The 23237-nt window shown below is 37.3% G+C and overlaps 9 protein-coding genes across 9 annotated transcripts; 5 read left to right on the top strand and 4 right to left on the bottom strand.

Moving 5' to 3' along the window:
- Positions 1 to 1748: 1748 nt before the first annotated feature.
- On the top strand, positions 1749 to 3147 carry LOC118433696 (chorion peroxidase-like). The gene is made up of 4 exons (XM_035845885.1): positions 1749 to 1830; positions 1900 to 2052; positions 2249 to 2507; positions 2646 to 3147. Exons 1-4 carry the CDS (start codon positions 1749 to 1751, stop codon positions 3145 to 3147), a joined length of 996 nt encoding a protein of 331 aa, XP_035701778.1.
- LOC118433700 lies at positions 3134 to 4481 on the top strand. The gene is made up of 3 exons (XM_035845890.1): positions 3134 to 3511; positions 3599 to 4125; positions 4205 to 4481. Exons 1-3 carry the CDS (start codon positions 3184 to 3186, stop codon positions 4319 to 4321), a joined length of 972 nt encoding a protein of 323 aa, XP_035701783.1. The 5' UTR covers positions 3134 to 3183; the 3' UTR covers positions 4322 to 4481.
- Positions 4482 to 6157: 1676 nt separating this feature from the next.
- On the bottom strand, positions 6158 to 7087 carry LOC118433699. The gene is made up of 4 exons (XM_035845888.1): positions 6832 to 7087; positions 6490 to 6767; positions 6301 to 6416; positions 6158 to 6236 (listed from the first exon to the last, which is right to left on the bottom strand). Exons 1-4 carry the CDS (start codon positions 7041 to 7043, stop codon positions 6165 to 6167), a joined length of 678 nt encoding a protein of 225 aa, XP_035701781.1. The 5' UTR covers positions 7044 to 7087; the 3' UTR covers positions 6158 to 6164.
- Positions 7088 to 7177: 90 nt separating this feature from the next.
- Positions 7178 to 8692, bottom strand: LOC118433695. Its single transcript, XM_035845884.1, has 4 exons — positions 8541 to 8692; positions 8325 to 8460; positions 7989 to 8257; positions 7178 to 7783 (listed from the first exon to the last, which is right to left on the bottom strand). The coding sequence occupies exons 1-4, from the start codon at positions 8643 to 8645 to the stop codon at positions 7178 to 7180; spliced, it is 1116 nt and encodes a 371-aa protein (XP_035701777.1). The 5' UTR covers positions 8646 to 8692.
- A 2184-nt stretch (positions 8693 to 10876) lies between these two features.
- LOC118433694 lies at positions 10877 to 11686 on the top strand. The gene is made up of 3 exons (XM_035845881.1): positions 10877 to 10992; positions 11058 to 11273; positions 11333 to 11686. The coding sequence occupies exons 2-3, from the start codon at positions 11076 to 11078 to the stop codon at positions 11657 to 11659; spliced, it is 525 nt and encodes a 174-aa protein (XP_035701774.1). The 5' UTR covers positions 10877 to 10992; positions 11058 to 11075; the 3' UTR covers positions 11660 to 11686.
- On the bottom strand, positions 11683 to 13304 carry LOC110862845 (cAMP-dependent protein kinase catalytic subunit 1). Its single transcript, XM_022112054.2, has 6 exons — positions 13169 to 13304; positions 12872 to 13099; positions 12694 to 12776; positions 12220 to 12625; positions 12057 to 12161; positions 11683 to 11989 (listed from the first exon to the last, which is right to left on the bottom strand). The coding sequence occupies exons 2-6, from the start codon at positions 12992 to 12994 to the stop codon at positions 11852 to 11854; spliced, it is 855 nt and encodes a 284-aa protein (XP_021967746.1). The 5' UTR covers positions 12995 to 13099; positions 13169 to 13304; the 3' UTR covers positions 11683 to 11851.
- A 63-nt stretch (positions 13305 to 13367) lies between these two features.
- LOC110862846 lies at positions 13368 to 14894 on the top strand. The gene is made up of 4 exons (XM_022112055.2): positions 13368 to 13765; positions 13887 to 14339; positions 14399 to 14469; positions 14546 to 14894. The coding sequence occupies exons 1-4, from the start codon at positions 13741 to 13743 to the stop codon at positions 14627 to 14629; spliced, it is 633 nt and encodes a 210-aa protein (XP_021967747.1). The 5' UTR covers positions 13368 to 13740; the 3' UTR covers positions 14630 to 14894.
- Positions 14895 to 14985: 91 nt separating this feature from the next.
- On the top strand, positions 14986 to 16735 carry LOC110862844 (ribosome biogenesis protein BRX1 homolog). Its single transcript, XM_022112053.2, has 6 exons — positions 14986 to 15364; positions 15463 to 15618; positions 15698 to 15818; positions 15902 to 16162; positions 16241 to 16335; positions 16414 to 16735. The coding sequence occupies exons 1-6, from the start codon at positions 15131 to 15133 to the stop codon at positions 16558 to 16560; spliced, it is 1014 nt and encodes a 337-aa protein (XP_021967745.1). The 5' UTR covers positions 14986 to 15130; the 3' UTR covers positions 16561 to 16735.
- A 54-nt stretch (positions 16736 to 16789) lies between these two features.
- LOC110862841 (CTL-like protein 1) lies at positions 16790 to 21539 on the bottom strand. The gene is made up of 13 exons (XM_022112048.2): positions 20831 to 21539; positions 20607 to 20749; positions 20381 to 20515; positions 20192 to 20305; positions 19928 to 20121; positions 19765 to 19854; positions 19553 to 19692; positions 19302 to 19488; positions 18885 to 19227; positions 18675 to 18815; positions 18434 to 18590; positions 18144 to 18365; positions 16790 to 18070 (listed from the first exon to the last, which is right to left on the bottom strand). Exons 1-13 carry the CDS (start codon positions 20984 to 20986, stop codon positions 17798 to 17800), a joined length of 2295 nt encoding a protein of 764 aa, XP_021967740.1. The 5' UTR covers positions 20987 to 21539; the 3' UTR covers positions 16790 to 17797.
- Between the last annotated feature and the right edge of the window lie 1698 nt (positions 21540 to 23237).

Here is a 23237-nt window from a genome sequence, read left to right as displayed (position 1 = left end):
TCCATGTAAGAAGTAACAATTTTGGTAAAATCTATACCTAAGGTTGCCCACTTTTTGTCTGCAAATCAATATATTTAGGAAGCGAGAGACACAATTGAGAAAGACAAATTATCGACACAGCGTCAATCGAGGGGAACGCCTCCCGGCCACACATACGTAAAATTTAATGAGCTTACAGAATTCATTGGGGAACAGAGTAACCTGAACCTTCTCACTTATGCAAATCTAATTCGGTAGGGTGTACATATTTATTCCTGACAATTATGTAATTTACTAGACTCGGTAGAACCCGTGAATGTGCTTTGAGTAAAATATCTAAAGGATTACACAACAATTGATAATTGTCCAAATGGTTTTGTCATCCTCTCATTTAGTCAAGTAAAATTGGCACAACTTTATTTAGAGTGTGTACATTAAATTCAAAATATTGCGATGCAGAATCGTTGCTCAAATATAATTTTGCAAAATTTATTTAATTTTACTAGTAACAGACATTCGAGTGAATTGTAAGATTTCTATGATAAGTAACTAATCAAATCAATTCCCAGCGATGGAGTCGACCCATCCGTAGCGCTTTCCGAGCTCAGGGAGCAACGCCCAGATTTTTGCAAGGCAAAATTGCAACAATGCAACAAATACTATCGATATCGTCGAATTAACGGGACCTGCAATAATTTGAATAACCCCACAACGAATCCATTACCGTGTAAATTCTGTATATGACTGGGAATATTTCGTACCGTTAAAAAGTCAAATTATTCAATTAATACGTTAAATCCCGAATTACATTTTACATACATAACCGTTATCAAACAGACAAGGAAGTCAAAATTTTCTGATTTATTAACATTTTCAAGAAATTATTATTAATTTTAGTACTGGTTAGTAAAGTAAAATTGCTACAAATAATTAACTGTCATCATTGTCCGAGAACTAAGGAACAAGTGTAATTTAAAAACTCAAACTAGTATAAACTTGATAGAATCAAGCTTATGCTACAATCTGGTAATGTAGTAGTGCTGAATTTCACATGTATTTCCTTCCCCCCCCATGTGACTAACTTGATAAGTAATTGTGAACCTCAGGATACAATGGACAACGCGGTGTAAAAGTACCGACAACACTGCCCAACGCGCGTCTTGTCAGTGCAACGATTCATCCAGACTTGATCAAACCGGATGCCAGGATTACAAACATGCTGCCACAATTTGGGCAATTTCTGGACCATGACCTGTCGCTTGTGGCAGAGGGAGGTTTGTTGCAGATTCTGTATTAAAACTAGTTGTGCCAAAAATGGAGTCTCTTAGTCTCTCGAAAAAATTGGTAATGAGAGGTAATGTGTACTTTACATAGATAAACGTTGCTGTCACGGAATGCAACATCTTGACTGCTGGCCAATCAATATCTATGCAAACGACTCGTTTTACTCGAATTTACGTGAACCTCAAAGATGCATGGATTTCACGAGGTCGACAGCATTTTGTTTCCCGAGTATGATCAAACAACTCATTCACGTCAGTCTTTTACGCTTCGTAAATCTTGTAATTTGGTACACAATTCAACAAATATGCAAGTATCATTTAATACCTCTCTAAGATTTCTACACAAGTTTATCGGCAAAATAACTTTACAAAATTTACGCAGTTACAAAGCATGGCTTTTCTCCTAATAAATATATTATTTTATGAAATTGATTTCAATAAGTCATTAATTTTCTAGCCGAAACGGGAATCCGAGAGCAGGTCAATATGTTGACGTCCTTCGTCGACGGATCAAATATTTATGGATCAGAAGATGAGAGACACGCCTTCATTCGATCTTTTGAAAAAGGTTTACGCAGAAATATTGCTCATGCCAAACTGTAACTTGTAATTATGTATTTATATACAAAAACTTCAGGAAAACTTCGAGTAAATTCTGCAAATTCAAAATTTCCTCCGACTAATGCTGAGATCGAGGCCGTTTTTGGCACAAAACCTATGGTCCTGGGGACATTTCTTGCCGGAGATGATAGAGTGAATGAAATGCCAGGCTTACTAGTGATGCACACTTGTAAGTCGATATTTGTATAGAATTTTATGGAGACAAATCACGAGCAATTTTCTAGTAAATTACGCGACTTTTGTAAACGAATTCTGCAAACTTGTACACACATTACCAATTAAGGACATCCTTAATGAATACGTTTTTACAACATATTTGTAACCTGATTCTTCTGAAGTTATATAATTCTACATGTTTTACATAGTATGGTTCCGAGAACACAATCGTATCGCGGAAGGAATTTACAACCTCATGCCGTTTTGGGATGATGAATTCATATTTCAAGAAACGAGGCGCCTTGTCCTAGCAGAATGGCAAAATGTGGTTTATGGCGAATATTTGCCGACCCTTCTCGGCATGGACACGATGAACAAGTATGGCCTCACGTTGCGGGATTGGTGGTCAAATTACGACCCCAACGTGGATGCCACCGTTTTCCATGCATTTGCTGATGCTGCATACAGGTGACTAAATGGTAGCCTTAAACTCGATCGAGTACGCACATTTTTTTACCGAAACGCGAAGTAATTTTATGCCGTAAATGTGCGTTCTGTGTCTAATTATTTGTTTTTCAAAACATCGAATTTTTAACTCGACTATAGATTTGGTCACACCTTCAGCAACGGAATAATCCAGCTGTACCGCGGCTTAGAAAATATCGGTTCATATCGAATTCGGCACAACTTTTTTGTTGACACTCAAGTGGTACAGGATGGTGGGAAAGGATACGATTACATTTTAAATGGCCTCCTGATACAGAACGCACAAACGTATGATCCATTTGTCACCGAGGACTTAACAAATCATGTCCTACAACTTCCCACAGACGACTTTGGGTCTGACTTAATTGCAAGAAATTTTCAAAGAGGGCGTGATCACGGTCTTCCAGCTTGGATGGAATTCAGAAGATTGTGTGGCCTAGAGACGACCACCAGTTGGCTTAATAAGCCGGTAGAGGTGGTTAGCGACAGTTGGTTAAAATTGCAAGGATTGTTCCAAAACCCGAACGAAGTTGATCTTTTTACGGGTGGGATTATCGAAGTTCCAATGGGTGAAGCGTTAACAGGGCCAACTTTTAATTGTTTGAAGGTAAGTTGGGAATGAATTACCAACCGGACCGTGTTTTGTAATCGTTTATGAATGGCGATAAAATCGGTTAACCATGATTTTGGTTTCCTGGACGCTGGGATCTTAAAATCCATCTTGTCGGAGCTGCCACCTGATTCACCTTACTTGAAACCGGGCGATCACCACATTCTGGACAGGGGATTCAGAGACGTGATTCAGACTCTTCTTCGCCTTGGACACCTCACACATATGCCGGAACTACTAGACACCGATGATAAACAATTCACCACTTCGCAAGGAAATGAGTCAAGACGGGTCACGTTGGTCAGATGGTTGGTGGAGGCAGTAAATGGAAGAATCAAGAAAAAGTTCAAATTATTTCGAGAGACGGTTCCAGGAGGTAAGTCTATGTAATAATTTATGCGTACCAATGTCAATGTATGTTGGTACTAGTTTTAAAGTTATTACACTGTGCGATTAATTGCAGGATACCTTGAGAAGCTGCCCATGTTCTTCAGAATTGGTTGCGCCCTTATTAACTGTTTCTGCCCTCCTCTCTCCACCCACTCACCCAAGCATGATAAGATAGCCGAACGAGCATTGGAACTTGCTGACCAGGAGAATTTACTACAAAAGCGAGTGGAGGACGAGAAGATGGATCGCCGGACTAAGGAATGGAAGACAGCCTCGCTGAAAGAATTTCCAAAATTCCCGAAGCTTTCCGTTGACGATTTAGAGGACATTACCCTTGGAGTGTATCAGATTGGATTGGCCAAGAGATACGCTAATCTGCACATGAAAAATTCTCCAATCTTTGAAATTAAACTGAATTCAGAATTTCCCAACATCGTGCGAGCCAAGATTGAATCAAGATTTACAGCCAACAAAGCCCACGATCTATGGATCGAATATTCTTCGGACCCAGAAGTTAAAGGTGCTGACGCCATAAGAGGTTTCTATTGTAAATGTAAACAAGGCGCTCGGACAATGGGCTGTTGTGCACATATTTGCACGGTAAGTTAAAATTATTTTATATAAAAAACCTCAACTTTATAAAATATAAATAAATGCTATTTTTGTGTTATTATTAAAGGTGCTGTGGTACTTGGGTTATCAAAGGTACCAAAACCCAGTTACAATTAACGTGCGGAAACGGAAGCTGGAAATTATCAACGCGGGGCGTTCCAAGGAAGTGGTGGCGGAGAACTAAGACGAAGATTTTGGTTACACTATTTTTAGTTAAGGTTATGCATGCACGTCAAATCTGGTAATGATTAACAATTTTAGTTCATTTGTAAAGTACGAGAGAATTTGGGAAAGCCCATGTGTACTATGATTGATTTCGTAGTTGGCAAATCCTAAACGTACTTGCAAATGCATGGAGGGTGATTAAAATTAATATTAATATTTTATATTATTTTTTCAGGTTTCAAGGTTCAACAGTTTCGAGTTACAATCTTTCTGTGATTTATGCATCTCCATAAATATGTATATACTATCTGTGTTATATGTACAAATTATATTGTATACAATTATAAATATGATCCTTAACATTCAAGTAAACGTCGTTATGAAATTAAGTTAACATCGGCTTTTGACATCTCGCTTCCAATATCTTCAAATATGTACGTATTACTCCTTCGCTTAATATTCCAAAATGTGCATCACTTGTTATTCAGAGAAAAGTATTGAACTGAAACATGGACTCATATCATGTTTCAGTCCAATACTTTTCACCGAGATTTATTATGGAATTTATGCAACATGGCAATTGTAAAGCACAAACTTGGGAATTTATTGCCACCAAAACGAAATCAATCCATTTTGTATTAGCTGCAAATTAGAAGTCTTAGTGACAAAAATCATTTACATTACTGGTAAGTGGCGAGGAGAAAAAGTCAACTCGCTCACTAGGATGCCCAGACTGTTCCCTAACTCAAACTTTAAGGGAGAAGCGTTACCTAGATACTTAATGTCAAGCAATCGTGGGCTTAAAGATGGGGATAGGTTTTTCTTTACGCATGGAAACGGAGGACCTGGGAATTTCTGGGAATATCAAATTCAGCATATTCGAAGACGTACGCTAGGTGATATAATTTGCGAGAATAGTGATGTTACTCAAACCCAGAGGAATGTTTTCTTAACTAGAGAGGGCACGTAAGTTGTATTTTTTTCCGATTTGATAGATCCAGTGAATCATTGTTCCATCGTGCATATTATTATTTCAGGAACATTTGGGTACCTTGTAATTCCACGGAAAGGGCAAAATTGGACCTTTTCTTATTTGTTGATTAAAAACTTTATGGAATTGGTGGTAAAAAAATAAACGAGCAGGTTACTAATTTCTTAAATTTAACTTCGCCAAGTGATTAATCTCCGCTACGGAAAACTGAGTAGAAGGCTTCTTACTTCACATGCACCAATAGAAATATTTACAATATGACATTATACTGGTGTATTATGCAAGTCTTATCCTAAGTAACTTACCACACTCTAAAGCTAATAAACGTTGTGAAGTACAAAATATCGACCCTTGTAAATATTTCTCAGACATTAAGTGCAATATTTTGTTAAATGTTACAAATTCATGCCCCCATTTGCGATCCTGCTGACGCCAAATCAGGAACTACATAAATGCGCAGTTTCCGCTCGTTTAGATCGTCGCCAAAAATCCAATTTTTTTCTCAGATTTTAATAATTCTTGCATCATTGTAATACAAAAAATTTGCTCTAACATATATAGCAAACTAAATAATTTTCTGACACGATTGTTACCGGCGAATGTACTACATAAATATGTAATTTTACCGCTGAAGTAATTATTTATCACCGAAGGGTAACATATATATAGAGGCGTGTGTGAATAGTGAATAATGCAAACATCACAATTATTTTACATGTAAATTATCGACATGTCTTCCAATCCCTAACAAGTTAAAGAATTAATTTTGTTAATTTGTTTTTTGATTCGCGACTTACATGGTGCATGGCCTTACAGAAGTCTTTTTGTAAAAAACATTTACTAAATAAAGCATGTATATTCTGCCTCGTTTTTAAAATTGGACATCACACCCCCTCGTGACATTGTACATTTGAGTCAAGGCAACTCTAGCTTCACTCGAAACCTGCATATTATTAAATTTGATTAAATTATCGTTACCTTCCAACTCCTGCATAATTCCGAACTACCTGATGAGCTCCACAGAGGTGCAATTTCGTCAAGAATGGCATTCTCTGAAAAGCAAGTCGAGCCGAGACGTCGGTCACCTTAATTCCAAGCCCACGCAGGACCAATGACTTCAGATCTGTCGTTTCATAAATATTTTCAAATCAGACTTTATTGTCCATAACATGAAACTATATATATGAGATGTTCACCTTGCAAATGCGACAAGGGAACGCCAACCTTATCTTCACTGACGACAAACTCCCTCGACTTGAGCATCCTCTGACACGCCTCGCCACTGCATCCAGTTAATCCCTGATCCGTGAGAAAGGTCATGTTTCCAATAATTTGGAGAGAAATTAGCCCCGGAAGTTTCTGAATGATGTTTTGCATATCCGGATCTTCTATGGTCGCTAAAGCTTCGGATGAATGACGCGTCTCCAGACGGGCATTGTGGTCAACAAGGTTGATATGCGTCAAGCGTGAGAAACTGCTCATTTACATAGATGGTATCACAATAAATTATGATTAACAAATCTAAATAAATGTATCACCTGTAAATCAAGTCTTGGAAATTGAAACTCCGAAATGTATGATTTTTACAAAAATATTGAAATTCTTTCAGCTCTGGAAATATCTCAGTGCTCAAATTAGGTAAAAATTCGCCCAATTCTTTCGCAAAATCCCGAAAAGTGCAAACCGACCATGACTTTATTGCTTGTTGGATTTCGATGGGTAGTTGAGGTAATCCTACGGCGTCGTTCATGAAAAGACCAAATCGTACCCGAGTAGGAGATGTTATCAAGTTGAGAAAACCTAGGATAAAATTGAAGCGAAATTATTTAATTCAACTGAATACCACATTTTAAAATCGAATTTCGAAATCTTTGTCATAAATTCCTACTCACGTAACAGTGACGCTTCCATTCCACCCTCCAAGTGGATATACCCACAGTAAAAGTTTCTCAAATTTTTGCACGATTCTATCAAAAACGGGGCCAATTTCTCCACGAGTTCATTTCCCTCCATCGGAATGACTCCATACTGCAGAGATAACTCCTCCAGGACGGGAAGTCGTATCCGTTGCACCCACTCATTTTCCGTAATGAAGTTCAAAAATTCGCGAAAAATGCGATGCTCGTCCGTCGTCCTGAAGTCGTACGAGGGACAGACCAACTTGTACGGGAAACAGAGCGTCCTCAGTGTTCCTCCCACCTTGGCGAGAAGATGGCCAAGATGGGTGTAAAATAGGTTTCCTCTCTGAGGGGCAAAGTTTTGGTCCGTGTGTATTTCTAGCTGGGAAAGTGAGTGAAATCGAAGCTGTAGGATTTTGAGGTACGTGGTACATTCGATTAGCTGACTGCGGTGGATTCGGACAACTCTTAGACGACTGGGGGTGCTCAAACGTTCCGAGTTTCGGAGTTGCTGGAAGCTCGCCGTGTCAGGAATGACTTCGTCTTCCTCGATACCGGTGTTAAATGTGGCGTAGTCCCAGCAGTAAATGTCCTAACGAGTGGTATACATGCATTTATTTAGTGAAATTCTAAAGAAATGTTATACAAGTAACATATTCATTGGATTATGCTTTGCCTGATAAAGAATAACTGCATGTTTATTCGAAAGCTTGCAAGATAATAAAAATTCTCAATTAATATGTCCTCCGATACCGACCATACGGTTATATAAGTATTTATTATGCACATCCACGGACCTGCTTGTCGTAAAAGTGGGTGAGATTTTCAAAATCGATCAACAGCTGAAGAATTTGGGCCCAATTGAGCGTGCTATTGAGGAGTTCTAGCGTGGTCACGTTTCCAGTAAAATTCTCCGTCGAGGAAGTTTCAATCTGACGGAAGAGCCAGGTGCAGTGACGAGCCACGACGCGACGCAACTTTAAATGAGACCAGAGATAGTTTTTCGACGAAGAAGTATCCATGTACTCGTTGCATTTGGTGGATTCGGCAGAATCCTCCCGGCGACCTATGCGTAATAATTAGAATATTATGGACTTTCAAGAATTATAATTAATAAAATATCTATTCCGTACCATCAACGACAAAGCATGATTTAATATCGAGTAAATCTGCGGCATGAATCACGCTGTTCCACTCTTGACATACTAGTCGACAATTTAGCATTCCTTCGACGGGGAGAACGTCAAAGATTTTTATGAGCACCACCGTCTAAAAGTTTATATGTACATATGGGGGACAAGACGTTATTTAGAATCGGGTCTATATTCTTTATTGCAAGGTTTTCTTACAGGTAAGGGAAAGTCATAACCCAACAAGGATGAGGAGGATGAGACTCCTTCTTTCTCTTCTTCGAGGAGTGGTCCTTCAGACTGAGAGCGTGCGGGGGTGACCATTCTAAGAATATTTCGACTATCCAATTAATTATGAACTAAAAATTTATACATTCGTTCGAATTTTAAGGTTAAAAATTCGACTTTGGACACGTTTCATTTCACAAAATATGTATGAGCGTGAGAATGTCACAACAACGATGTCACATATTTGAGGTAAAGAATATATGTACACAACATCCCATTTTCTTGATATCGCAAACTGAAACGTTCAAACTATCACACTGACACTAAGGAAGACGTCTCAATAATTTTACGACTTATCCCTCATCATGGCAAACACTAAAGCTGTCGTCGTAAGTAATGTGTAGTACGGGACCGGCGTCACTAAACAGATATTCACATAGAACATCCTAATAAAATGGACTTCATTTCTCCTCCAATTTATTTCAGATTCACCAGTTTCGTCAAATATTTCGCTATACGTTCTACTTCTGCTTATGTCAAGCAGGCATCTTTTACCACAATTTGAAGGCACACTGGACGGCTATCATATTCTGCATCCTTCTAGGATATTCATTTTACGAAGACACGCAATACTTTGACCAGGACTCCATGCCAGAGTCGATCCTTGTCGTATGCAATAATTTAACAAGTATTGTATTCTCTAGCACTAATTTCTTAAAAAGAATAATTTGATGAATAGTTGCGAATCTGGGCCAACAACTTTCCCCTGATTGTTTCCAACATGCTGATGTACGTCTTAGAGAGGGGATACTTTATTAGCGTCTACCAGGAAGACAACTTAACCAAGAAAGTCGTGGGTCAACCGGAACAAATGGTTGTTCACGTGGCACAGACCGGAATTGAGTTTGTGGACGACGTTTTCTTATCGCTGGGATATTACTTGTTTTATTTCACCACTTTCGCCATGTTCAGGTGATTCCAGGGCAATTCATAGCAGACGATTCATAGTCATATATCTCGTAGCATACAATTCATAGCATGTACATACCATAGTCCTTATAACTGATAGTAGTATCCATACATAGCGCATCTTTTCGTAGCAAGTACAATACATATTTATATCGCTACGTAGCATTACATAGCGAGAAACCAAATATGCAAATTTTATCAACTGACAAAAATTTTAACTCGAGTCAAAGGTTATACCCCTGCTTTGTCCGTTTGTTTATCTGCCAATAGCCAACATACCCTTCGTTATTCTCATCTTGTTCACTTGAAATTTTTACACAACTGATTTTACACATACTGATTTTTCCAATTAATCAAATCGAACCTCTACATATTTTGTATAGGGTTTGCAAAAGTCTCTTAATAGCTTCACATCGCATAGTTTGAAACCCACTGAAAAATTACGTCGGCAAACCTTATTGGGGATACATACATAATTTGTGCGTAAGATTTGGGATTCAAAACGTACAAAATATTATGTGGAAGGTGGTGATTTTTAATTTTAGCTGACAAAAAACACTATGAATTGTATTGCTATGAATCGTGTTAAGCTATCAGATTAATAACTACGAAAAAAATGTGCTACGAGTTGTAACATGCTACGAATTGAATGTTTGCTATGAATTGTACCTGCTACGAATTTCATGCTATGAACCGTCTGGCACCCTGTTCAGGTGTGTCCGTATCGGAAAAAGTTTTTTTTAATTGGAGATGATCTCTTTATTAATTTGTCCTCTCTGTACAGATCACTTATTGCCCAATTTCGCTACGTGAAACGACTAGTGAACGAGAATCTCAACTGGACCTCGGACCCCAACAGCGTCGCTGCTGCGAGAGAGCAAGCTCGCCCTGATGGCGATGGTGACCCTCCTGCCCCCGCTCAGGACCAAGAATTCGGTAGGCTAGAAGTCCCCTAAGTTGAAAACAGGGAGCATATTAGACTGTGAAGAATTTCCATTAGAAAGTTGCCCTTTCATAACTGGTGAAACATTATACATGGTTTATTTGAGAACCGTAAAAAATTATGATTTATATCAAAATAAAAATTGTGTAGAAAAAGAAATGCATTGTATAAATTTACTCGTACAGTATTCATACACAAATTCATAATGGATACCAACCGTATGCATATGGAACAGAACCTCATAAATTATACAATTATGTAAATTTTGTGGATATCTTTGCTTGGAAACACAAGGGTCAAAAACGCGAATGAACAACAACAAGCATGTCAAGAACGGGACAAAATTTTGTAATTAACAAATTAATTTAACAAAGTTTCTAAATTGATCGAAATTGGCTAATTATAAATGTGTTGAGTAAAAATCCTTCTAAATTTTCTGATTCAAAATTTTCAGTGAAGTTTACTTGTTAACTTAAATAAATAATTACAAAACATTTCATCGTGGCGTTGGAAGATCCAATTGAAAGCTTGGTAAAAAAATGCAATTTCAAAATACATGCGAATTATCAAAATCATAATTGCACTATTGTGCATAGGGCTACGAGGTCACGATCATGCTCAAATTCGCATTTTTTGGTTTGATTGGCATCCTACTTGTTACCATTTTGACTTGGATCTCGTACTTGGACAGCTTCCACTTTCACCTGGGATTTACGTCCTTCGTCTATTTTGTGACATGGTTGACTAGCTGCGAAAATGACTGGGAGCTGATGGGCGATCGCTTGTCGCCGGGCAGTGAGGAATCTCAAGCTGTAAGTAAGAAAGTGACTTATCCATCCCGCTTATCTGACTACACATCGTCCCACCACAGGTCCGTATCACGGTCGACATCTTGATGACACTGGCATGCTGGGATTACTTGGACCTTGGCGACATTTTCTACGGAGTTGGCGATAAGGACAACAACGTGGGTCAAGATCACACCACTAAATTTTGGCCAATACTCTCCTGTGGAGAATTTATCACGGGATCGTATCTTGGATGCCTTGCCCATCTCGCTTTTTCCCGTGCCGTCACAAATATCGGGGTCGGTGTGGGAATGTTGACATCAAAGTTATTGGAGAGAAATAATTTGATCCCCATGCGACAGCGACAATCCCTCTTGGATGAAAACAGTAATTACACTGACCGTAATTAATCAAAATTTCAAAGATTTGTATATTATACTTATCATCATTTATTATTAGCACACAGTCAAATCCGACAGTAATAAAATTTCCTGCAATATCGAGTGCAATTCTGAACTTTACACAAATACATACTTACATGAGCAGCATACGACATGTGTATCGACGACTTTATTAATTAATTGATGATGATAATGAGAGCATTAGAAATCCGCAAAAAATTTGTCGTAATCTTCCACAGCTTTCTGTTTTGATTCTTCTTTAGCAATTTCAGAGTCGAATGGTTGAAAATGTCGGGAGTCTCCGGCATTAGAGACGTCTGGCTTCCACGGAGGGATTTCCTGGAGAAAAAATTTGAAAAAAAGTAGAAAGGGGTTTATTTACGATGGAAAATTATTGTGTGCATACTTTTCGATGGAAAATAGTGTTCCAGTCTGTACTCTTAAACCAAGCGTGGTTTTTTATGTCATGCACTCCATTCTTGAGGTTACCAAATCGTCTACTGAGATCCACCTGGGTATTTAGAGAACATTAAACTTTTTCAGACTACTAATTATCCTGCCTTACATACCTGCAGTAAATTTCGGACTAGGTCCTTAATATCGTCTCCAAAATGAGAAGGGAATTTGACCTTTCCGGCGACAATTTTTTCATAAATCTGAATCGGTTGATCTGCACAGAAGGGGGAGCGTCCCGCAGCCATTTCGTAAATGAGGACCCCCACCGCCCACCAGTCAACAGCCCCACCGTACCCTTTCGCCATGATGATTTCCGGCGCAAGATACTCGGGTGTGCCACACAGGGTCCAAGTTCTTCCTTTGACACGCTTCGCAAAGCCAAAATCCGTCACTTTAAGAAATCCGTGGGCATCAATTAGGATGTTTTCTGGTTTCAAATCGCGGAATAAAATTTCCAGATAGTGTAAGTATTCAAATGCGAGGACGACTTGGGCTCCAAAAAATCGGGTCAAGGGTTCACTATTTAGATAATTTAAAAAGTATGTTACGAGGTTTTGTGCAAAAAGATGTGTAGACAATTGATCTACCTGAATTTGCGCTGTTTCTGTAAGTGGTAAAACATTTCACCTCCGTTTATGAATTCCATGAGCATGTACAAATTGATGGGATCCTATAAAAACATGATCAATTTTAGTAAATGGAATTTATAAAAAAAACATTAATTGTTTGAATAGAATTTTATAAAATGGCATATGCCATCATTACCTTGAAATGGTACTTGAGATTGACCAAGAACGGGTGGCTGATAATGGATAATACCTTCTTCTCATTCATAGTATGTTCAACCTGCTTTAACTTGATAACTTTTGCTTTGATAAGCATCTTCATTGCGTAAAATTGTCGAGTTTGCTTGTGTTCAACAAGTTTCACAAGACCGAATGACCCTTCGCCAAGATTTTTAATGATTGTGAAATCCGTGATGCTCGCATTACTCTGAAAATTAGAAAATCACTAATTTTGTAATTTGCATGACATGCAAAAATATTTAGCAACTCAACTCACATTCCCCGTCTCCTTCCATCGGTCCTCAATATCATTCTTCGATCTGGTCAAATATTCTTCCACGGAATCTGCAACAAGAATGTGGAATTTACATAAATTTGAAAATTATACTCAAATTTACTAGACTAGAATCCAATCTAAGGACAAGAATGATTATTATGTCGAAATCTATGAGCAAATCTAAGATTTTTGTGCAGTGCTCGGCTCCAACAGCAAACCACAACAACTTTGACGTTTGTTTGATTGCATCACATGTTAATAATAATCATATAAATAATATTTACCCAGTTTACCGACATATTTTAATTTAATTAATCCAAATTAAACTGATCCAAATCCCATTTTATTGTATCGCTCACCATTTCCACATTTCTCCCATTCGACTCCCATTTAATACTTTGTCCCTGTCCGGAACAAGTTTGACTTTGGTCGTGGTTGTTGGATTTTCGACTAAACGACGATCTAAAATTTAGAATCTTTCCTCATTTAACATCTATTTTGACAGGTGACTGGTGACAAAACGACCACTATTACGAGAGGAAGGTTGTAAAAGCAAGTTGTATGTACTGGAAATGAATTTGCCGTCTCCTTTGAAAGGTAATACTTTCTATTAAATTGTCTCCTTGGTTTTAATACCATCAGAGATTTTAAGTACAATGGATAAATTATAGAGCTATATTATAAAGCTTGATCAAATCGAACATTTTCAATTTTCCAGAACCAGTCATGGGCCTAGTTGAAATCGAAGTCTGCTCAACACCAGATTCAGATTCGACGTTGGAACTCGAAAGTCATTTTGACTTTGACTTATCTGCACGGACAGATCCCAACCGTGTCGTGTACACATGGGCAAAGAAGGAGCGCAAAAAACTGAGTCCCCCCATAAAGAAAGTTGCGTGGGCCACTGTTTTGGAGAAAGTTGAATACACCGAGGAAGATGATGGTGACAAAGACGACGACGAAGACAATGAAGACGACAAACCAACTTTAGAAAGTGACGAAGATGAACTATTTACAGAAAAAACCGTTCAGACGCCATCGCCAGAACAAGATTCGGTCAAGATGAAGGGGAAAGAGGCATTCAGACAGTATATATCTCAGAAGTACGTCAATCAGACGGAAAGATATATCTTCAGCAGTTTGGATCGACCTGTTTGTGTGCCATTTAATGGTGAGAAATAATTTTATATTCATATCAATAAAGACAATATGATGATTCTTTAATTTTAGATCGTCTCCCTTTCATCAACGTGATTAACTGTTTTTCCATCATTAAACAGCGAGATTGTGTTTCTCTCAAGGTTGTAACACTTGCACTGCAAAAATATAATTTTTTTGCATATTGAATGTTTTAACATTTAACCATCCCTTATCTAGATTTGCAACCAGATCAAAAAGCAAGATGCTACCTTACAGAAGAGGATAAAAAACAACGGCAGAGGCGAGAGCAACGCTTTATAATTAATTAATTCCGACTGAACGTTACATTCCAGAATCTCGTCTATTTTCATACTCCTTAGCTTGAATTGTCGACATTTGAGAAATCATTTCGTTTTGTAGTTTTTTGTGGCGTAGCGATGGGGAATTTTATGTATTATTAATTTCCGGCTTTTCCGTATACATAACCTAGTTTATACATATGACATCCAACTTCATATATGTATTTTTAATGCTTATTCATTAAATGTGACGATTGGTTTAAATATTCAATCAATTCAAATGTAAATTAGTGAGGACGAATTTTCATTTACATGCAAAAAGAGTAATACATACAAATGAATCCCACTTTCCCATGTTCCCAGCGCGGCACCCAAACTAAACACATTTCTCAACACGTGCTTGTGGCTCATAATAACGTCTTCATATTGTTAGTTGTTTTTTAATTGTCAGACTTTAGATAATAATTAATCTGTTAGTTTCCACTTATAAAGCAAAGATAAGCTCTGTTCCTCCCACTCCAAGATGGTAAAAGTGCGCGGAAAGAAAGTAAACCTGACTCCGTCGGAGCACGTCCTTAAAGACCTCGTCGGTCCAAAAGGGAGGCGTGCTGTTCAGAAAATTAAGAAACATCCACAAAATCACAAGAAAAATCTTGCTGCAGCTGTCGAAGTCGCCGAACTGGCCAAGAAAAAGGCGAATGAAGTAGTTTTACCAGATAGTAGAAAGTCGGACGAGTCTAATGCACCACTTTCCAAAGTAATACCTTACTTTAAATAAACCATTTGTAAATTGCAAATTGTCAAGTTTTTGATTTAATTAATTGAATAATATTGAATATCATTGTCAAATTGTAGGGTCGCTGGACGAACAAGCAACGAGTTTTGATCTTTGGTTCGAGAGGTATATCTTTCCGTGGGCGACATATTATGGATAATCTCCGACGTTTAATGCCTCATACTAAAAAGGAGTCAAAAATGGATAAGAGAGACAAACTATTTGCTATTAATGAGGTTTGTAGTTGTACAGTTTGCCGTTAAGAGATAGAATTTTGAGGATAATGCCGTAATTGTGTGTATTAATGATTCATAGATCGCTGAAATGAAAAATTGCAACAAAACTTTATTTTTTGAGGGCCGAATAAAGGGTGACATTTATTTATGGATGTCCAACATTCCTGACGGACCGTCCTGCAAATTTTTGATGGAAAATGGTACGTACAAGCAAAAATACGTTGTTTAAAACATTTGATAATTGGCTAGTTATCTAATTGTGTTTATATTTCATTTTATACAGTGTCCACCATGGAAGAACTGAAGTTTACGGGAAATTGTCTGAAAGGCTCACGAGCCTTGTTATCTTTCGATCCCACGTTCGAGACTGCGCCACACTATCAAATGATGAAGGAAATGTTTATGCAAATATTTGGGACACCGTATCACTACCCAAAAAGCCAGCCCTTCATTGATCATGTTTTCACCTTCAGTATCCTCGATAATCGAGTTTGGTTTAGAAACTATCAAATCATGGAGGAGGATGGATCCCTGGTCGAAATTGGTGCATATACACTTAATCATTTTTAAAACCATAATAATAATACTTGACAAATTAATTGCATAACCAAATTCCTTGTAGGACCACGATTTTGTTTGAACCCGATCCGAATTTTTGAAGCAAGCTTCAATGGCAAAACAATTTGGAGTAATCCACACTACGTGACTCCAAATAAGGTGCATACGAAAATAATAATTACCCATTTAACGAATAAAAATTATTGAGCATTTGCTAATTAAAAATGTTTCTTCCAGTATCGTTCCATGTTGAAAAAGGCAAATGCTGGTAAATATGAAAATAAACTCTCTCAAAAATTAGAGTACGAAAACAGCAGACCAGAATTCTCCTACAAAATGGATCCCTCCGATGAGATTTTTAGTGTAGAACCGCAACATGAGTGACGAAATTGAGTTAAAACCGTTTTTACAATTTATTTACTATTATTTAGTATTCTTTTCAAAAATTTCTATTGAATCGCAATGCTTTGACATAAAATAAATAAATAATAATTGTATAGATAACTTGCCCAGATTATACTCTTTTACAGAAATATATATTTTATATTATATCCTGAAATATATATTTAGTCTTTGTTTCGATATTTGGCTTTTACGATTTGATTAGATTGTCTTACATGTCCATGTATCTTTTATATCCTTAGACATTTGCATTATTATTGGTAGTCGTTAAGTTGTCTAAATAATTACGATGTTATACCCAGCTCGCAATGTATTAGCTAAAAACTGCAAGTCTTGGACCCAAAATCATAACAGCACTTTTTCATGAAACTAAACTTATTACAATATGTACTTAACGCAACGTATAAAAAACCAAGTCTTTCAAACAGTTCTCTCATTAAGTTTTACGTGTTTAGCTGCAAAAACTGATATCTAAGTGACAACTAAGGATAAGTGAAGTTTTGGAGGAGAATGACTAAAAAAATATTACGCATAATCAGAAATTGTCAAGCTCCAAGTTTGTAGACGGACGGCGATGAAAACGACACATTTAACAATTAGTTCCTAATAAATTACAACCATAAGGAAACAGCAACAATAACTAGCTTAACTATCTTAACCTAAATAAATATAAATAAATGCCGCCTCACACTTTAGTAGCTTATCTATCAATAGTTACCGCATTTGACAAAGTAGCAGCAGCATGAACAAAAACTAAAAAAAATAGATTAAAAAACAAAGAATGTTCATTCGGTATGTATTATTTGAAATGGTTTTGAAGAATGCAATAAGATTTTAAAAGCTTGAATTTGCTTATTTTCCATTTAGCCTGAATTGTTAAAATAGTTAAAAAAAACGTTACGGTGTTTTCCACATTTCAAAAATAGATCAAATGTTTCTTTCTAATAATACTCTGATTATCGTCCAACGAGTAAAGGTAACATAATTAGTTAGTCAGTCAGATTTAAAAAAACTGCATAATGAATAATAGCGTCACAAGTTTACGCTACACGATAAACCAGCAACCAGACTTAACTGTGATTGGACTAGGAGAACTACCAACAGCAACAACAAGAAAGTTAATATAAGATCAACAATATCTATTCTGTATGTTCATGTAGTAAATGGGTAGGACGTTTTCAATTTCACTTTTAAGATTTTTTTCATTTGGACGAATGAATCAATCGTCATTGTTAGGAGTCGTAGTTTCGTGGTACGGATTCATTGGAATGATCTCCTCAGGGCTGGCTGCCTCTTTAAAGTCAGTCATTTGCGATTTCTTTAGGTGCGAGGGACTTTCGAGATGAGACCGTCGCCCGGGTGCGATGGCATCAACCGCATCAATGGTCATGTATTGAAGGAATGATGTCGGAGCATAAAATGGTTTCCCGTCCGTGCCATCGTTCATGTTGTGGTCTTCGCAGAAACAGAGGAATAGAGTGTCGACAGCCATCTAGTCCATTTGACAAAAGAAATTTTATGTCTAAACCAATTACAAGTAGGTAGTCTATATTTTGTATAATTACCTCAAAAACGGAGAGGACACAATGTGCCACAAAGTATGAGAATACAATGGTAAGCAGAACAGGGATGGCATAGTAGTACAGGGTTTCATCCCTCCGGAAAATGGCAAGTGCAATCAATCCTGTCAGCGAAGCAGTTATACATTTAGCCAAAAACAGGACAAAATCTCCAATGCTATTTATGACAGAGATTTGCAGAGCATTTTGGACAAGTGCTGAAAATGCCTGAAATAAATGATACCATGATTATTCAAATACGAAATGATAATGGGTATTAAATATTTGTGTCTTACCAATCGTGATGCTGGACAAAAATTAACTCCCTGGATCGAGATAACCGTGTATGCATTATGATGAACGTACTTCATGGCACACTCAAAACATTTCAAGCAACAGATGCAACATCTACTCAACCATTTAACTATTTGGTAATCGTCCCATTTTCGGAATCTAATAAAAAGATAAGTAATCAAAGTGAATGACTCATAGCTTAGTAATTAATTTCTAAATGCATGATAGACAAATAATAAATACATTTTCTGTGTGAATTGGAGAATAAGTCTCGGCAATTTGATAAATGTGATGATCAGTGACCCCAAAGCAATTGATCCGATATGAAATTGTATCATCCGAGAGATTGACTTTAGAACGATGCAATTCAATGAATTTCGAGACCTACATGTAGAAAAACAAGAATTGTCAACAAAATTAACAATACGTGTACTTTGTATAATATATAATCACCTCGAAAAATACCAGGTCGCAACAGAACTTGCAATGACCATTTGTTGACATGCCAGAATAAATTCAGAGCACCAAATCAGTCCGAAAATGTAGATAAACCACATATATTTCACCCAAGTTTCGTCCGAGTACTCAATCAGCGTCCAACCGGCTACATCATCCCAACTCAGCCTTGTTTTATTCGATGTTCCCATCCCACCAATTTCCCCCAGGTCAGAAGCAGAGGAGTCCTCAATACCAGAGTTTGTATGGTTAGCATGCTGCTGGATCGCGGATATCGTCGCAGCCAGATTGTTCACTCCTGCTGCAGGGAGGGAAGGAATGTGCCGTGTTTCGGGGTAATCTAAATGAGTAAATAAAATTAAAATCAGCATCTTTAAGAACATAAAGATTTAAAATGCACAAAATAATTCCTACCCGAAGTGGCGATACAGAGAACAATGTACAGCCATGCGCAGAAGAAGGAAGATAAGGCGACGTATGTAATAAACGGTTGAACCCATAAACAAGGCATGCTCATCATTGCTGAACCAGCTTCTCGGAACAATTTAACAACAATTGTCACGCGTTTTCGAACGACCAAATTGACCAAGAGGAGAATAATCTGAAATGAAAGACAACTTTAAGTATTAAATGATAAGTTGGATTTAACAAAATGTCAGACTCACTGTGAAAATAGTTGACACAATGCTATACGTGAAAAAGTAGCATTTATTTCGTTCCATCTCTTCCAGCCGGAAGTCATCCGGTGTTGTTTCCAAAATTCTTCGAATATCGATAAAAGTCCACCACAAGTATCCAGTGAGTACTGTATAATTACGAGATAAAAAACTATACATAATCCAGGAAGCAACTTCATTAATTCATCATGAAAAATTACCAATTGAAAATACTGAGGATAAGATAAGAACAATATACGCTACAAGGGTTGTCATCCAGTGAAGGACGACCACCAGGCAGAGCGAAATCACTACAAAAATAAATATGCAACAGATTTAGTCATTAATTCTAACCTAGGTTTTTTATATTTTTTTTTTAATTACCAAAGGAAATTAACGTCAATCCCAACACAGTTACCCAAGTGGATGCCAGGTCACCCAAAATTTGCTGGAATAGATTCAGACTGTTGAGATAGTGGTAAATTCTTGGAAATATGTCATCAAGTCGTCCTAAATTAAACATTTTCATTCCTGGAGAGTTATCCACGATGGGGACACATCGCTTCAAAATCGGGTGACTGTAAAAAGTATATCAAAATTAGCACAGACCTAAGTTGAGCCATTATCGTGATATGGAAATTAATTAACCTAGCATAAACCGGAAAACTTGGGCAGAAAATGTTATCAAACTCTAAAATAGATCCAGTTGAAGCCCTCCCAGCAGATTTAGTGGGAGTCCATTCACTGATGTTAAAGTCATATCTGACCAAAGTACACAAAATCAAAGTTATTAAAGTGATCCTATCCAATCCATGATTTGGTTATATTAAGGCATACCGACAATAGTTGATGGAAACATTCATGGCATATTCCTGCAGTTCTGCCATCTCATTAATAATTACGTGAGGACACTCGCTAACACAAATCCTGGTGGAACGATCCATATCGGAAAGGTCAAAGTAGAACGTGTACCTAGAAATACATCACAATTGTAGTATCATAAATTGGTTTTATAGTTAGTGTTCACATGTAGTAACGATTTGCAATCAAAATATGTACTTACGGCTTGTCGGTCATATCCATCCCAGAAAAGCTCATATTATCGAAATCTTGATTCGTACTCCCACAAACGTTTCCAAAACTGTCCATCCCATTTATCAAACGTTTGGGATTTCCATAAACCAAGGCAAAGCAGGCTATCAAGACCTTTATAGCAAAAATAAAGCATACATCAAAATACTAAAGACAACTAATTGGCATCATTATGATAAACAACAGAATATGTACCAAAATACAGCAGAAAATGACGTAAACGATCAACCAAACGATATCCGTACATCCTCTCGGTTTGGGAATTGCATTGTTATCATCATCCCCTACAAGGTTATCCCCCAGATAGCCGCAACACCCCAAAATCCCACCAGACCTTTCCGACTGCGGCATTTTTACCCGTACTTGTAGTAATTAACTAGGTTTCACAATATTCAAGTCACTTCCGGAAAAGATTTGGAATAACGAGTTTATCTTCACAAAGTTAGATAACGCGACACGGACGACCTTCTTCCGCCATTAAATTTTACATTGCAACGACCCCATTTTAAACACTAAACACCAGTTACCACCACTAAAACTAAAAAACAGCTCAAAATTACAATTTGTTCCAAAAAACAAAGCAACAGGTTTCAAATTCCAGGAAAATCGATAGCCAATCAATAATTTGCTTATCTGTGTCACTTGTTTAAAAGTAGTTTATTTATTTATCAGCACCAAACAAACTTTCGGCTTAATTGAATGAGATCTTACCGAAGAGAAGTGGTTATAAAGCAATTAAAATTATCATAATTCGGTGAATTTGGTCAACACGGTTGGTTAAAAAGAATTGTTTATTAGTAACAATAAAACTAAAGGTGAATTGTTTACGAGGAGGTAAAAGGCTGGTTGAATGTAGGCTGTTGAATCATCCACCACTAATGCTCAATGCCACTCGTACAACCCAACTAAACAACCCTCACCCTCGGCAAATGTAATTTACTTGCAACAACACCTTGCCAAGAGCAAAAAGTGCATAAAATAAAACAGACCCAGAGGATAATACTTACGTAGAAGGAATAGATAGAGGAATACGTAGGCCTTGTCTTGATACTAAAAGTTAATGAAGTAACGCACAAGAAGAAAGGAGGTATCTGTCATTAGATCATCATTTCGTAACATCATTTACAATTTTAGCTTATATTTCTTGGAAGAGAAAGCATGACATATATACAAACAACGAGTAAACACCATATTGGCTAAAAGTTTGCTCCGGGAAATTGAGACAAGGCGACCCTCTTACTTCATCTCATAATACGAAGTCTCAATCTGCCTCTTTTTATCCAGTCTCAAATACTGGGAGTCTAATAATAATCTACCTTTCTTTGGTTCAAAGATCTTTATAATTTAATCAATGTGTAGATTATTCTTAATTTTTTGCACTTCATTATTTCAAAAGTGGAACGGAGAACTGTGGAATATCAGTTATCCAAACTACTAAACTATGAATTATGTAATATAATCCCAACATCGTATTAAACAAGGTTGAAATTTGGCTGCATCATTATTCATTAAATATTCACGTCATACCCTCATAAAACAATAGGCACGTGATGTGCCCGTGAGAAAAATAAATTGCGCCTGCTTTCTTTTCACGTTTCGCATGTGTTAATCCAAACTACCTAATCGTATATAAGTAAAGTTGAGTTAAGGACTGTTCCAATGAGAGGAGCACAATTTCAGAGGAAGTTCTTCAAGGGCTAAGTAGTAAAAGGCTTCGCAACAACCCTAAAATTTCGGATTAACGGTAATGATCAACGAGGGATGTTACAAATGACAAAATGTAGCTAAAATTTGTAAATATTTACAACAGGTCACGGTATTAAAATTCCATGGTCAAAACCGTGGCAACCCCTTTTTTCTACATCCATCAATTGTTGCTCTCATTTTGGAGTGAGTAGAGATGATTGAATTTGGTGTGCCTGTTCTAGGCATGTTATTTTCCATAAAATGTGACAATGAAGAACAACATTTCACCATTCTTTGTTAGGTAGAAAAAATAAGTTAGAACCTTGACGCCATATTTAGTGCACACTTCTTATTAGCGAACAAGGACCAGATCTCTCAAACCAAGCAGCATACGTTCTGCCCTCGTTGGAATGAAGAAGACATCGTGAAGTGAACATCAAACACGGACGATGCCTACTCTTGACCTTTCTCCTGCCTAATTCTGCAGCTCTATCTCCGGATCAGCATCACCATGAAAGTGCGAAAACTGATAAAATATACCAGGACCCCTGTAATGCGATATATTAGAGCGAGGTGGGAAAAGTGACGGGAGCTCGGCTACTGAAACGCCATAAAAAAAGACGCTGAGAAAAACCAGATGCTGCCGGATGACGAGAACAAAAAGGTTCAACTCGACTCGATAAATTAATGCAAAATAAATTGAACGTGATCCTATCTCTGCGAAATGTTACATTATTTGCCAGAGTTTGCAATTTGCAAGGGTCTTGCCGCTTTCTCCGTATCCTGTAAAAGCAAATCCTTGTACATATTTTAGCAATTCCAAGCCCGGATATTTTTCAGGTGTCAATTCAGCACGTGCCAACCTTGAAATTGTCAAAAACAGTCGAAAACAAGGATTCACTTCATACATCATATT

Source organism: Folsomia candida, unplaced genomic scaffold (genome assembly GCF_002217175.1).
Source record: "Folsomia candida strain VU population unplaced genomic scaffold, ASM221717v1 Fcan01_Sc072, whole genome shotgun sequence".
NCBI classification, from domain to species: Eukaryota; Metazoa; Arthropoda; class Collembola; order Entomobryomorpha; family Isotomidae; genus Folsomia; species Folsomia candida.
Note: the sequence above shows the minus strand (reverse complement) of the source record. Positions and strands in the feature narration are given on the sequence as shown.